Genomic DNA, 16,491 nt, shown 5'->3' with positions numbered 1-16,491 from the left:
CACAACAAAGCATTATGGGCGGTCGGCGCTTTTCAGGCTTTCAGCAATAGCTGAATTGTGTAGCTGAAAGCCTGAATAGCGTGAAACGCCGGAAAAGGTTATTCTTTAGTTGTACTCTTAGACTTCGTACAAGATTTATAATAATTCGACGAAGTTCAAGTATTCAACTTTAATATACAATTGTGCAAGTTTGAAGTAGCTCCAAAATCTCGTTGATTTTTGAGATTTTTTTTTCGCTGACGATGTTAAGCGTTTTCTTCTATACAAAAAAAAATCGAATATACTTTGTATCAGGGTTATTGCGAATATTCGCATTCGCAGTCGCAACCGCGGAACTTCCGCATTAATTTTAACATTCGCATTCGCTTTCGCATTCGCAATAATCAATGCGGAGCTTTTGCGAATGCGAATGTTGTGCAAGTGCTCCGACAAAACATATATATGGCAAACATAATGACAAGTTGTAGCCAATATTTTTGCCTGTGGCCGTGGGAGTATTTGTGTAACATAACTGGTCAAATGTCATATTTATCAACTTTAATAAAAATGTATTTAAACATATTTATTCTTAAGCTATATAACCGCGCTTTCAATGGCCAGTCATACAAGTTCAACTTGTACTTGACCTTTGACGTACGTCAAAGAGAACATAGTCTTTTTAACAATTTTTTTTTCTGTGCTTTAAATACCTGCATTGGTTTCTTTCTTTATTATGATTTTTTTTTGGACGAATCTTAAAAAAAACACTAGCCACAAAAGAAGAAAGTGTACACTGTAAAGGCCAAAATATATTAGCGCAGTGGCAGTGACAGTTTTTAAAATCAGCTGTTACTGCTAATATTGGCAGTCACTGCCGCAGCAAATACAATACGGCGTTGTCAGTGACAGCTTTTTTCGACATTCCCTTTTGTTTGTTTACTTTTTTGTTGTTGTCTTTTAGGCTTCAGTGACATGAACAGAAGTTGGCTGCATTTTATTTATGTCAAATTCAGCATGCGAAGTTTGCTGCGATGAAGGCAGTGGCAGTGAATTTAGAAATTGCGCTAAACTGAGCAGTACTGCCAGCTGCCACTGCTGTATTGTGAGTCGCTTCATTGGACGCCACACTTTCTAAAAAACAGCTGATTTCGAAAAACTGCCACTGCCACTGCCACTTCGTTATTGTATATAATTAAGCCCAAAAATTCTCAACCAAATTTTCATGATTTGCTTTTGATGTTACAGAAATTCGTGTCAATAATTTCAAATGGGGCTCTTTGGGGAGTTTATTTTTAGCAAAACTTTTAAAAACATAAATAAATAAACTTGTCGGGCAATATTTTTTCATGGGGATATACATTGGATCCTTGGCTAAAAACATCTGTGGTAAAACTGTCCCTTCTTTGCTATTTAAAGTCAAAGAGAAGCTCCTTCAACAGGGATTTCCAGCAGAAATGATCAACGTCTGGTCTGGCTATAGAGAGAATCGATGCTAAAATAATTAAAAAACTCTAGATCTGACCTTTAATAAGTTTAAAATTACGTAACTATCTGAGATTCAAATGCTTTTTAAAAAAATAACAATATTCTGACCCGATTCGGCTGGCAGCCACGACTTTAAAAACAGAATAATTTATTTTCCATATCCACCTATTTAGCTCCCTATAGGCACAAATTTTTCAAGCCAGTCGCAAAGAAAGTATTAAAAATGAACCACAAAAACTAAAATCGAAAAACGCTGATGAAGTTACCGATTCCCCAAATTCTGAAACAGCCAGAGGAATGAGAATGAAGAATTCTTTTTAAAAAGCTTTAGAAAAACCTGACACATCTGGTTTGGCTTGTAAGCGCTGTTTAAAAAACAATCTCGCCATTATGCTAGATTCTAATTGTTTCTTAAAATCATTTGAGATCCGCATTCGAATCCGCGGATGTTAGCTGTTAGATATTCGCATTCGCATCCGCAGATGTCTAAAATTCAACATTCGCAACATCCCTACTTTGTACGGAAAAAACGCTTAACATCGTCAGCGAAAAAAATTCTCAAAAATCAACGCGCTAATTCAAAGTTCCACAATGTTATACTAAATTTGAATTGGCTATAAAACTGCATACCCGAATTTTTTCTGGAAATTCCGAATTATTATATTATTGTTATAAATCTTTTACAAAGTCTAAAAACCTTATGTCTAGTATGCAAAACTCTTATAATATTACTAATAATTAATAATATAGAATATTCAAATTTGTTGTTATTAAACTGAAAGTTATTTTCGAGATAACTAACAACACTCGACAAAAGAATGCCAGCCTTCTTTTAAAATAATTCAAGCTCCATCATATTATCGCAACTGGTACGTAACGGCCAGGCGATATGCCCATAAATCGATTGATCTTTTTGTTGTATTAATTTCTTGGGCATATCAAATATTATCGCAAACATGCCAACTATAATTAAATTATTTTCTTCTTACTTTCTTAAGTACAGTTTAAGAAAGTTCCAACGTTATGTGAAAACCTTAAGAAAATCCTAAAGTATTTGAAAATTCAGTACAAATTTTGAAAAATCAGGCCATTAGCGTACTGATTGAAGCAATGAATAAAACCAGTACAAGAGTTGAAAAATCAGTACTGTACTGATTAAATCAGTACGTCTGGCAACCGTTCCGGAGAGACTTACACCCCTATTCTGCAACTCGTAATCGTAGAAATAGTATGCTGCAATCCGAATCGTATATTCGAACTTTCGAAATTCGTAACAATGGCATGCCTAAAAACGAACGAGTAAGAAATTTACAGCTATTTATTAGTGCCGTTCTCTAAACAGATAAATTTGCGTTTCGCTTGTATGTGCATACATTTTTATCCAATGCTTTATATAACAAAAAACGAACAAAAAAGAATCTCTGTTGCCCCTAATTGAGAAACTTGGGTCCGGTTTAGTTATTTGTACAATCATTTTCGGTTGTTGTGTCCAAACGCATAATCCGAATCCAAAAACTTTGACACACATGGGTAACCAAAGAATCAATGTTTTATTTAAAACAAATTTTTTAAATTTCGGACCACAAATTTATTAATAAATTCGGTTTGCACTATGCACTTTTTTGTAAATTTCGATGAAAAGCCCGAAAATACTGTGGATGACGTAGCCGTAGTTATATGCACAAGAAATATTGTATGTATACTTTTGGCATTCGGAAACCCCTCCTGTCCGGCAACATAGAAAGAGGAATTCTACTTAGTAAGGGTTAGATTCTCTAAGCGCGGCCGAAGGCAGAAGCAAAAGCAACAGGTGGTGGTGCAAAGTGCATGTTTCATGTTTCTTGAGCAGGCAGCCTGATACAATTCCGCAAACTTTTTTACATGACTGTATGTAAACAAATCAAAAGATCTTTTACAATATGAAAACGCAGTGCGTGGCACTGCATTACCTGTTTTGTCAACTGACAGTTGCTGGCGCTCTCTCTTAGGGATGCCAGTGGCAAAAACACATCGATGTTTTTCTTTGATTCGATGCATCGAAATGTACATCGATATTTTTCGATGCATCGAAGGGCATACATCGATCATCGATTTGCATAAGATTTTTCAGATATTCCGCCCTATGTTGAATATCGTCATCGTCAGTAAAAGTGGCGATACGGCCATCGTCTGCCATGTTACTGATGCGCTGACGATCGTCGACGATGACGATAGGGCATAGGGCCGAATGTTTCACAACAAAATATGTTATTAGCAAAATTGTAGAAAATTTGAAAAAAATTACTGCAACTGAGCTAATTATATTTCTAACGGAACCTTTTGGAGATATTTAAATTTTTTGGTCAAAGTCACCAAAATTTTTTGTACAATTGAAAAACTGGAATGACGGTTTAATACACTAGAAATGTCAGTTTAAAAAAACATCGATATATCGACTAGTAGACATAGTAGTAAAACGTCGATATTTTCGATGCATCGATGTATTTTCGACTTTCCAACTCTCTCTTATCTTTCCATCAACGTCAACTTTCGAATTGTGCTTGTGTTGCGCTGCTGGATTTGTAATATTTTCCATTAAATTATAAGAAATATTTATAAATACAAAATGTCACATATGGTTAAAATGGAAAATGGTCAAAGTCAAACCATCCAGGAAATGTTGGGTTGCATTGAGCGGTAAGTCGCTGCTTATATTCATGCAGCCGAAACTGAGTACATAACCTTAAACAATAATTGTACATACTATCTAATTTGCAAACAGGTATAACCCGGATCATTTGAAGACATTGGAAGCTTATGTCGAGGATCAGGCTAAAAATAACACCTATGATTTGGAAGCAAATCTAGCAGTACTGAAGCTTTACCAGTTCAATCCGCATATGCTGAACTTCGATATCACCTACACAATTTTACTTAAGTGCTTGACCAATTTGCCACACACAGATTTTGTTATGGCAAAATGTTTGCTACTTCCTCAGCAAATGAAAGATGGAACTGTGCAAACCATAATTGATTTGGCAGATATACTGGAACGTACTGATTTTACATTATTTTGGCAGCGGGCTGAACTGAATCGTGCCCTGTTTCGCCACATATCTGGCTTCCACGATTCTATACGTAAATTTGTATGCCATGTTGTGGGAATTACTTTCCAAACAATCAGAAAAGATTTATTAAAAGAACTTTTGGGAGGTATTGAAGGCAAGTAAGATTCATAAACTTGTATGTTTTCAATTTTAACAAAATATACTTATACAGACTCAACACTTGAACAATGGATTAAGAAAAATGGTTGGAAGCACCAGGGTAAATTGATTGTCATCGCTGTGCAAGATGAAAAAATTAAAACGAAAAATATAACAGAAAAAATTGAGTTCGATAACTTGGGTGGTTTGATGGCTCAGTGTTTGTAATTTGCAAATCTAAGAAATCATCCTTTTTCAATAGGGGTATTCTCAGAGTCTTGCAAAGACTTTGCGCGGTGGACGGATTGCAAAGCTGTCTCATACGAAACCCGGTTTTTACCGTGCAATCTGTGCAATGTGCAAGAGCTTTGCAAGACTGATAGAATACCCAAAATGATAGTAATCTAATAAATCTCGATTTATATCTGTATACGTAAATTGGTTTTTAGTTATAATTTCTTTGGGGTGTTGCGAAAAGTATGGAAACTAGATGCCATCCGCATACATGGCATTAATAACATACGTGTGCAAAGAACCGTCTCGTAATTTAACCAACAACAACCCTAGATAGCGTTTGAACTTATCCTAAAAATTATACAACCAAAAGGTAATTTTCAGAACTCCGTAATTTATTTCGAAAATATGTAGTCACGCTAAATAGTTTACAAATATTAGAGACCGTACAAAATCAAACCATATTTATACTTCGAGGCTTTTAAGCCCACAGCTACCTAGTTACAACTTATGAATAAACTACAATAAACACTTACACATACATTATAAATAGTTGTATATAATGTTATGGAAAATAGCTCTCTGATCCATCAAAACTGCATGTGTAACTGCAATCAATCTAGTAATGGAGCGTATTTGCCAAGTAATATGACAACTTTAGGAAAGAAAATAGTCAACGAACAGAAGTGTTAAGATTGTTTTTTAAATTTCTTTAGAATAGGAAATATTTTATCGAAAGCTTCATATATTTCTTGGCGCACCTTTGCTCCTGTCAGCACCACCTTACCAGACACAAATATCAGGAGCACAATACGAGGACGCACCATACGATAAATAAGACCAGGAAATAGCTCAGGTTCATAAGAACTGAAATTGCAATGTGTAAGTACTAGACCTTCCAATCGTATTGGGAACTTCACGTCGCATGATCCAACCATATTTTGGATTTTAAAATCACGAAATTTTGCCTGTAAACACACAGAGAAACATTGCATATGTGTATGTATGTACACAGAAAGAAGATATGTGCATATGTCTGTACATTTACACAAGTTACCTGAAATCCTAGCTTTTGAATGATTCGCGCATATTTCCGTGCTGCTAGTCGAGAGTCGTCCTCACTTTTTGCACCGGTGCATACCATCTTGCCAGAGGAAAATATCAGTGCTGTAGTTCTAGGTTCTCGTATCCGCATAATTACTGCAGCAAAACGTTTAGGATTATACTCGGCATTTCTCGCATGAAGAGCGATTTTTTTTAAATCTAGTTTGCAACAGAGGTTTACTGTTGAAACTATATTCCTAAAATAAGATAAAAATTTAGCTAAACGTACATGTTACATGCCCATAAAATAGCTTACTGTAGTTGTGGTACAATACCAGGATCAGCGGAACCTGGAGTCATTGGTGTCATAGGTGTTGCGGGACCCATAGTTTGATGTATATTACTAAGGTTATCGGCGCGTTCACTCATGGGAACCATTGGTGACATTAAACTTTGCTGTAAGGAGACATAAATTATCTAGTGTCCACTTTTGATCTATAGGTTACTTACTGGCGTTTGTGGTTGCATAAGACTTTGTGGCGCGCCTCCATTTGTCATCAATGAGCTGGAACTTTGGTAGGATTGCATTTGTTTATGCGCTGTCGGCAATGTCGGATGTGTACCGCCGCCCATAATAGAGTTGCTAGCTGTTGATGGTGAATTACCGCTATTTAGTAACGACGGCATACCCATATGATTCAAGTCATGTGTGTCCGCTGCTGGATGATAAACAGGATTGGGCACAATCTGTTGGTCTGCATCCATTTGATGGAGTGGAGTTGCTCCAATACTAGGAATCGAGAAACCGGGACTCAACATTTGATCCATGTCTCTAGATTACTGTGAACAATTTGACCAGAGACTTTCTACTACTTTCTGCAATTTATACTTGGAAGCATTAATAATTTTTTTTTTTATTATAGCGATAATTTCACGCAAACAACAGATTCCGATATAGCCGAATAGCAACCTCTCAGTGTATCGCTTTCTACAGCTACGTACAGAGAGACTCAAGTGAAAATATTATTTACATTTACAGCAGTGATGCCAACCCAGGGAGAATTCCCCGATTTTGGTGGAATTAGAATTTCTAAGGGGAATCTGAAGTTGGCTTTAAATCTTGGGGAGATTCATTCATATATGTAATACTCCTATATTGTCAGTAAGAGCTAACCCCTTCCGAAAACATTACAGTACAGTTATATTAATAAACACGTACAAAAGAAAAGGAACACTTTCGTTTATAAATAAACATGTACACAACACATACACAAAAACGGCACTCACGTACACAATAGTACACGAAAAGCGTGCTAGACTGTCTCGCTTTGATTTCGGTGCATATCGTCACCGCCACCGTCAGTTGTCAAAAAAATTGAATCGGTGTATTCGTATTAAGTAAGTTACATAAACAAGCTGAACAGCGGTGACAGTGGCGCACAAATTAGCTCACATTTCGACTTTACTTATGCGTTAGCGTCAAGTGACAACTATTCTGTGTATTTTGTTTGCATATTTGAATTTAAAATTTTTCAGTTTGTGAAAATTTTTGGATTTGGATTACAAAGAGCAGCAACGAGTTTTTGATTTTGCGGACGCAATGGTGAACGGACAGGGTGTAATTTGCCGCATAAGCACCGTTGACGCTAACATTAATGCCTGGATTATAATGGAAGTAACGGAACAGAGTGAACTGTCACTTAATTATCTATTGTATGGGCAATGAATTCAAACGATTGTAATGCACTTGAACGCAATGTAAAACGGAAGCATCTACACCTTTTCCAAAAATATCAGAAAAGTTCAAATTATTTTCAGAAAAACGCAAATGTGTTTCAGAAAAGAGCAAATGTATTTCAGAAAAGCACAAATGTATTTTAGAAAAATATTTTTAGAATACAGTTATGCTTTTCTGAAATACATTTGTGCTTTTCTGAAACACATTTGCCCCTTTCTGAAATACATTTACGTTTTTCTGAAAATCATTTGATTTTTTCTGAAATACAATTATGTTTTTCTGAATTTCATTTGGCTTTTTCTGAAATACATTTGGCCTTTTCTGAAATACATTTGAGCTTTTCTGAAATACATTTGTCCTTTTCTGAAATACATTTGAGTTTTTCATTCATTTCAATTCATTTGGCCTTTTGTGAAACATTTGTATTTTTCTGAAATACTGTTGGAAAAGGTGTAAAATCAAGAGATCCTTACGAATTTGCCGCGATGTGTTAGGATTCGCCCCGTGCATTATAACCAAGGTATAACGGTGACGGTGCCGGTGACGCAATGGACGTTCTGTACTTTCGTTTAAGGGAATAGGAATATGCCCGATATACATACATATGTATATGTTTGATAAGCTTTAAGAAAAAACTCAGAGGTATTAGTTTCATATTAGATTACATCAGTTTAGCCCAAATTCTAAATTCACTGCCACTGCCTTCATCGCAGCAAACTTCGCATGTTGAATTTGACATAAATTAAACGCAGCCAACTTCTGTAATAGTATGCTACAATCCGAATCGTATTTTCGAAATTCGTAACAATGGCTTGCCTAAAAACGAACGAGTAAGCTTTTTTGCGTAATTTTGTACGAAAACAATTCTGTGTCGGAGGCGAAATAAAAGATGTAAATCGATGTGTGTTTACAAGAAATATTGGTGGCGTTCATTTAAACAGATACATTTTCCTTTCGCATATACGTATATTTTTATCCATTGCTTTATATAAACGAGCAAAACAAAATCTTTGTTGCCCTTATCGAGAAACTTGGGTCCGGTTTAGTTATGGCGCATTTACATGGTATGAAGCCATATGAACTGTTGATACGCTAAAATATAGGGACTACATGTTCTAATGAGGAATTCAATGATATGGAGTGGGATGCATATAATAAATTTTTTCATATGAAAAGTTATGGGGAGATACTGTAAACATACTGTTGTGATACTGTTAAGCATATGAAAATATAGCAAGTTGAATTTTCATACATCTTCCCATAAAAAGTTTAACAGATGCAGAGATACCAAGGGGGGTTTTCCCCATTTTGATGCCTTTTTAATATAAAAACCCACCGAAAAGGAGGAAAGCGGCAACTCCGCCATTCACATACATGTCAAAAGTATGAATTTTAAAAATTAAAAACAATAAACAAACAAATTCAAAACAAAGAAATTCTTTGTACTAGAACTTTTTAAATTGAAGCCACTCACGTTTAGTGGACAATAAAAATACCAAGAACTATGATAACAAACTTACAACAAGACATTACAGAACATTTTAATGAGCTTTATATCACGTTTAAGTAAAAATAAGCCTATATTTTCCAAGCTGGCAAAGAAATGAAAATTTGTAGTTTTTGTTGTTTACACAAAGACTTGCCAAATATACATATAAGTAAAAATTATAGAATTTCATACAGTTTATGCTTCTTTCTGGCTTTTACAAAAATGCAGGGATACCGCACTTATTTCGGTACAATATGATCGTAATGTATTTTCAATTCGAAATCAAACAAAAACATCCCACGAAAATGTTTGCGATTTTAGAACCATTAGTGACTATTTGCAAACTACTGCAAATAATACAGTGCCATATCTTACAAAGTTCAGAGTATTAACGAAACAAACAAGCATTTTATGGCTTGATGTTTCCTTCAAACCGCATTGTTATTTTTTCTAACTTTTCCTTTTGTTTAGCGCTGTAACCTATTAAGTTATATCTTTCAATTTATACATGTGAACTATTTTCAATGAGCATTTTTTCATTTGCTCCAGAATTTTGGGTGTATTTTCTTATAGTACCTCTCATTCTTTTTTATATTACATATATACACTCCGAAGTTCGGGATAGTATTTTGAATATACCAGCAATATATGTAATAGTAGTGCCGGCTGCTGTAGAGCATTACGCAGAGCCTGAGTTCAAGCCCAGTTTTTCTAATAGTGGTTGCCCCTCTGTTGGTAATAGTAAACCTCCGAGTGTATTCTGTCATGGAAACAACTTCTCATTAAAATACAATTGCCGTTCGGAGTCGGCGTAAAACTGTCCTTTACTTTGTGTGACAAAATCACGCACGCCGCATATCGGAGGAGAAGCTAGGCCAAACACTAACATATTGTTCAAGCGATATACATATTCGTCGTTTAAAGTACAAAAGCGCGTATCGTGGTTCTGCAAATCCTCGGAACTGAAATTTGTGCCAAAAAAGATATTTGGTCATCGGAAGCTCCTGACATCAAGCCCTTAGCCATTTATAATAAAATATCGATATAATAAAATATCGACTTAGACATAAGGAGAGAAAATTATTAAGTTTAAAAGAGAGAACCGTTTTTAAAATTTAGGCAACCTCCCATACGAGGTTTTGCATTTCCTTGATGCGCGGTTTTGTGCTTTAAACGAAGATATGTAGAAGTATTGCATACATATTTTGGTGCCCATTCAAGTATAAAATCCACTGAGAAACGGAAGAAAACGGCATCCCTATGATTTCAACTTATGCCAAACGTTTCGTAAACAAGCAATTCTGAACAAAAAACTGTTTTTCCACAAAGATTTTTAAATGGAAGCATTACAAATATGGAAAAATAGCAATCCACAAGGCTTTATTGGCAGTAGGTCCTTTTTAAAGCACATTTAACAAAAAAATAAGCTTCTAGTTTCGAAGCTAGCACAAAATAAAATTCTTTTATTTGTTGTTTACAAAAAAAAATATTGTCTAGTATACAAGTCAAAATTGTTAAATATATATCGCTTTCATTCATTTCTTCATAGAGTTGGTGCTTCTTTTATATGAAAATTCATACGGCTTATGAACAGATTCCTACCATGTAAATGCACCATTATTTGTACAATGATTTTCGGTTGTTGTGTCCACATTTCACATTTTATTTAAGACAAATGTTTCAAATTTCCTACCACTAGCGTATTAATAAATTCGGTTTGCACTATGCACTTTTTTGCAAATTTTTACGTGGGTTCTGCGCAAAAATACTGTGGACGGCGTAACCGGAGTGATATGCACAAGAAATGTTGTATTCCTTTGACATGCGGAAGCCCCTCTTCCCCGCAATACAGAAAGGAGAATTCTAATTAGTAAGGGTTATAACTCCTAAGCGCGGCCGAGGGCAGAAGCAAGCGCAACAGGTGGTGGACCTAACAAAGCGCATGTTTTCAATGGCTTGGAAGAAGCTGTTATTGCATTAACTGGATTGAGAACCAGAGCTTCAGGCATAGGAGGAGTTCTGGCTTGTGGTTCAACAATTCAACCAGAAGCTGACATAGATGCGCCCATGGTTACTATCCCCGACAGCTCCGCATACCTTTGTGAATCCATTGCCATAGCGCCCTCTTACTCTGCTGCTATAATTGCAAATGCATCATAACCCATAATTTTCCTCAAAATATGTAAAATTAACCAATTTTACAATAAACAAACACATGATGAGTGTTTTTTTTATTTCTTTTCCACTTTTTTCCCTTCATTCAGCCATCTTCGAAAAACAACTGGTAGCTGGCAATGCCGCACATGTTTCCGCAAGGGTTGCAGCATGTGGATTTTTCGTTTTTCATAGGGTAGCTACGAATTACGAATTACGAAAATTCAGGTTCTAGAATAAGGGGGATAGTCATGACTTGCCCTGCAAAAATCGCGAATACTCCATGCATGCGTGTAAAGAGTACTCCCTAAAGACCAAAGAGTACTCCAAAATTAACCACAATTCATACAAAAAATATGGTCCAATTAACATTGCGATGTCCTAGGGCAGGACCATATACTCCATCCCTGCATTACATCAGAGTAGCACAAAACTACTCCAACATATTAACAATGGCATTGTTGTTATATTTTTTCGTTTGTACACGCTTTTGTTCTTCATTTCTCAAATGCTTTTTCGAAATTAATAAAAACCAAGACAAAAATTAAAAATTACATGTTGCCTCTGACGGCATTCGAACCCGAACATGCTGGGAGCTAAGAACTAAGAGCGAGCATCTCTACACGTTCAGCTACAGCCAGACATGCAAACGTGCTTTCAAATGCTCAACTTCAATCACATTTCGTTAAAACACGAGCAGTTATCGGATAACAAACAATAAGCTGGCGCAGAGACACGAGTTGGTCCGCTACAGCATGACAGAGGAACACTTTTGTAAGTACTCCAATTTACCACAAAGAGACTACATGGTCCAACGATTTTTGCAGGGTGTGCCACTCTGCCATAGTACGGTTGTCGCTCCCTTTCATACCACAGTAATTTTGCATACAACTCTGAATCAACAAAATTCATGCTCCTTCTCATTATCAACCCTGATCAAATTTTACCCCCGAGGAGTACTCAAAAAGGTTTATTTCTGTATATACTGTGTTCAGAACGTCTACGAATTGCAGGTTTTGCAAGATTTAGTCCAAAGTCGTTCCCGTACGCCACGTTCACATAAGGTTTTTCAAAGGCGAAAACAGCTGTTCCTGTAAAACCTGCAAATTTTGCAACTCGTGAAGTATGGGAACAGGCTATTTGTTTCAATAGAAACTAGGGAGTCAGAGCTAAACAAGTCAAAAAACAGCTACTCCCACAAGTTGTGCTTAATGAGCTGCTCAAGATTACGCCAGGTTAAGATATCTCACATGAGGCTTTTTCTTGCTCTAATCTATCGTTGAATTCCTACTTGCTGAGCAGTCCAGTTATGGGTAAACTAATGCTAGAGGTGCTTCTGAAATTTAGGCAAGAAGCCATATCCGTCAGTTCCGACATCGAAGAATGTTCCCATCAGGTGGTAGTACGTGCGGAAGATCAACCGGCAAAAAGGTTTCTGAGGAGGGAGAATCCTGATGTAGAAATCGTAGAGTACTCCATGCGCGTAATGACTTTCGGAGCAATATGTTCTCCTTGTGCCGTACAATTTATAAAAAATAAAAATGCACTTGAGTTTTCCAAGGAATTTCCCGATGCCGTCAATGCCATTATGTGGACAATTTCGTTCATTCCTTTACAGACGAGGAAGAAGCTGTGCGAATACCGAATCAAGTGCGATGTATTCACCAAAAAGGCGGATTCAACTTAAAAGGGTTTATATCGAATTCGCGAATGGTACACGATGCTTTAAACGGAGGCCACGACTTCGGTGTACAGAAAGGTTTCGACAAATCTAATGCTGGTTATCCGAGGGTTTTAGGGATGCGGTGGTTCACGGAGGGTGATGAGCTCAAGTTCGTTCTCGCTTTCGGTCGCGTCGATGAAGAGTTGTTGAAAGGCAAACGGGCCCCCACTAAGCGCGAGTTATTACGCGTCACCATGTCCGTTTTCGACCCCTTTGGCTTTGCAGCGGAATACGTACTTAAGGCGAAGCGAGAACTGGTTGGGATGATGAAATTCCCGTGGAGGCGCAAAAGCTCTGGAGGACATGGCTAAACATGTTACATCATGTGGACAACATCAAAGTTCCGCGCTGCTACATTACCTTTTTTACAACAGGAGTTTTGGAGCTCTATGTATTAGCCGACGCAGGTGCGATGGCATTCGCTGGTAGCCGGAAAGACAAAATGTGCACCTCCCAAGCTCTCGACTATTCCAAGATTAGAACTGCAGGCTGCAGTACTAGCTTCTCGACTTCGGAAAATGCTGTTAAGTTCTCATGATACCAAGCCGTCACGTGTAGTGATGGGGACAGACTCGCAGATTGTTATGCGTAGATAGCTTCGGACCACAGAAGGTACAAGCCCTACATAGCCCATAGGGTTGATGGAATTCTAGATGTTACTAATCAACTCGAGTGGGGATGGACTCCAGGCGCTCTAAATCCAGCGGACTTCGGTACGAGACTGTACGGTTCGTTGACGGTGAGGGAACTTAGAGAAGCCGAACTTCCAGTCATACGTATCACGCAGCGGAGTGCATATCCCGATGAGTGCACTTTACTGTGGGGAGGTAAGTAATTAAACGCAAATAGTAAACTTTTTAGACTGTCGCCAATGATGGACGACGTTGGCATAATTTGAGTGAATGGTCGTCTTCCAAACGCTTATGCCGTTCCTCAACACATTCGTCAACCCGTAGTATTACCTAAACGATACCATGTAACCAATCTAATCGTCGACATGTATCATCGCATATGGAAGCATCAGAATCAAAACACGATCATAGCTGAGTTGCGCCGCAAATACTGGATACCTCACACTCGCGAAGAAGTTCGAAAGGCAGGAAGAAGATGTCTGTCATGTCCTTCGTTCGTCCGTCCTCGTATGTGGGGCTAGACTATATCGGGCCATTCACGATTGTGACCGGCACGCGAACAGAGAAAAGGTGGATCGCATTATTTGCATGCTGGACCACGCGCGCCGTTCATCTGGAGATAGCTAGAGATCTGAGTGCCGATACTTGTTTACTGTGCATAAAGAACTTCATGTGCCGACGTGGGATGCCAGTCCGAATAAGGTCAGATAATCGCACGAACTTCATAGGCGCAGACCGCGAACTGAAACGACAGCTAAAAGAGTTTAAAGATGGCAAAATCGCGGACGCACTAGCAAATCCAGGCATCGAGTCGGTGTTTAACTGTCCACTGAACCCACACGCCGATGGCTGCTGGGAACGCTTAGTGCGTAGCGTAAAGCACGCGATGCTGCATGCACTAACCAACGAGCAGTTACCGGAACATACACTGTATAGCGTAATGTGTGAAGCAGAAAACGTCGTGAATTCGGGACCCCTAACGGATATACCGCTTGCCGCTCTCAATGAAGAACCACTAACCCCTAACCACTTTCTCTTAGGTACATACATCTAACTCCGAGCAGACACCACATCCTCAGGAGGAGTCCTTTAGAGCAACAAGTTTTGGAAAACGTGGCTGGCAGAATACCTCCTGATTTGTGTCGCAGCACTAAATGGTGGAAGCCGGTGAAGCCGTTAGCAGTAGGGATCTGGTGCTGGTATGTGACGTTCTTTGGTACTCGATGCCTCTACTCATTGAAAGTATCGGAGAGAAAAACTCGATGCTACTCAAAGTATCGCTAGGAAATACTCGATTCTACTTGTTTTCGAAAGTACTTGGACGAGAAATTTTAGTTCAAAGGCCGTATACAATATAACATACCGATGGCTGAGTGGAAGATCGACCTATCTCGGCAGCCAGTTCGAAAACGCTCTATCTCAAAAAACTTTTCAAGAACGCCATATTTCAGAACTCGTTTCAAAAACGCCCTATCTCTGCTGTCGATTCAAAAACGCCCAGCATATTTTCAATACATTTTGAAGTGAGATAGGGCGTTTTTGACCAGAATTTTGAGATAGTTTGTTTTTCAATTAAATTCTGAAGTAGGGCATTCTTGAAAAGTTTTTTGAGATAGAGCGTTTTCGAACTGGCTGCCGAGATAGGTCGATCTTCCACTCAGCCATCGATACAGCGATGAAAGGCTTATGACAAGCTGAAAATGCCGTTTGATTCCCTTCTTTATAATAGCGTTTGCTAACACCAGGCGCCTAAATGCGTGCTATGTACTGCTGCATTTGCAAAAATTTCCTCTATTAAATGTATAAAAGTTTTGCACATGCACTTCTCAACTGCCATATAATAAAACTTTTTTTTAATATAAATACATACATGCAAACGTACTGGTCCCCTCTTACTGAGTTATTCATGGTCCTTCGAGCCGGATATGAACCAGCGACCTATGGATCTGCAGTTCCAGGGTATTTTGAAATGGGGTTACTTGAAAATGCTGAGACAGGAGACGTTAAGCAATGAGAAAGCTGATCAATTTCTTGTATTTGATTCTTCTGTTTCAAAACGAATTCTGGACGGTGCTTCCGCAAATCATAGGCTGGCGCCACATCCTCCTCCAATTCGATAGGGCTTTTATTCTTCACTTTCGTGCGCTCATTTAGTTTTAACCCTCGCAAAATCGAGCGGGACTCATCTTGAATGGTTTTTTTTTTTCAAAATAAAAACAACTTTTTTCAATCGATTTTCCCAAATTTAGCAAACAAGTAAATACTTGCATTTTGTACTCGATACCCATGAAGTACTTATACACACGCATCGAAGTACAAAAAATACTCGGTACTTGGTGGAGGTACTCGAGTATTTACTTCTAGGTACTGGTATCGGAACATTACTAAGCACTTCACGATTTCATGAAATTATGCCAAAATTCATAGTTAATTTTCGTGTATAATTGAACTCATGAAATTGCATTTATGCAGCCAATTTTGACCAAAATCGATTAAATGATTTCGTGAATTGGCCTACGCATAAACGTAGTAATAATTGCAGTCTTTTGGTATTCTCCGTTTTGTATTTGTTTTATGTGTTGATTCCTGTATCAAGCCATATGTATTATTGTGAACGGCTCATTTGCTTGAAGAAGAGTTATTGCAGAAATGAAAAAAGCAAAATGTCAATCGGATTTTTACATTGGTTGTGAGTGAAAAACGAAGAAAAAAATATATTAATTTATTTATAACTCAATTGTAAAGTGATCTTCTTAAACACAAACCATGGGCTCAGAGGACACCGAGATGGCTTCTGGTGAAAAAATCCAAAAGGGTTTTCAAATCAA

General features: G+C 37.7%; 3 protein-coding genes across 3 annotated transcripts in view; 1 reads left to right on the top strand and 2 right to left on the bottom strand.

Moving 5' to 3' along the window:
* LOC118741585 (homeobox protein goosecoid-like) overlaps nt 1-3,640 on the bottom strand; it is a 94,233-nt gene extending 90,593 nt beyond the window's left edge. Inside the window, exon 1 of the mRNA XM_036473582.1 lies at nt 3,544-3,640. Coding sequence (XP_036329475.1) covers nt 3,544-3,640 — 97 coding nt within the window. The remainder of the gene's footprint in view (nt 1-3,543) is intronic.
* Nucleotides 3,641-3,944: 304 nt separating this feature from the next.
* Nucleotides 3,945-5,087, top strand: LOC118740448 (eukaryotic translation initiation factor 3 subunit K). The gene is made up of 3 exons (XM_036471998.1): nt 3,945-4,140; nt 4,226-4,665; nt 4,723-5,087. The coding sequence occupies exons 1-3, from the start codon at nt 4,070-4,072 to the stop codon at nt 4,875-4,877; spliced, it is 666 nt and encodes a 221-aa protein (XP_036327891.1). The 5' UTR covers nt 3,945-4,069; the 3' UTR covers nt 4,878-5,087.
* Nucleotides 5,088-5,257: 170 nt separating this feature from the next.
* On the bottom strand, nt 5,258-6,755 carry LOC118740447 (TATA-box-binding protein). The gene is made up of 4 exons (XM_036471997.1): nt 6,438-6,755; nt 6,244-6,383; nt 5,941-6,184; nt 5,258-5,851 (listed from the first exon to the last, which is right to left on the bottom strand). Exons 1-4 carry the CDS (start codon nt 6,753-6,755, stop codon nt 5,573-5,575), a joined length of 981 nt encoding a protein of 326 aa, XP_036327890.1. The 3' UTR covers nt 5,258-5,572.
* Between the last annotated feature and the right edge of the window lie 9,736 nt (nt 6,756-16,491).

Source organism: Rhagoletis pomonella, unplaced genomic scaffold (assembly GCF_013731165.1).
Source record: "Rhagoletis pomonella isolate Grant_MI unplaced genomic scaffold, Rhpom_1.0 Rhpom_scaffold_00006, whole genome shotgun sequence".
Lineage (NCBI taxonomy): Eukaryota > Metazoa > Arthropoda > Insecta > Diptera > Tephritidae > Rhagoletis > Rhagoletis pomonella.
The sequence above is the reverse complement of the archived record's forward strand: the minus strand, read 5'-3'. Positions and strand labels throughout refer to the sequence as shown.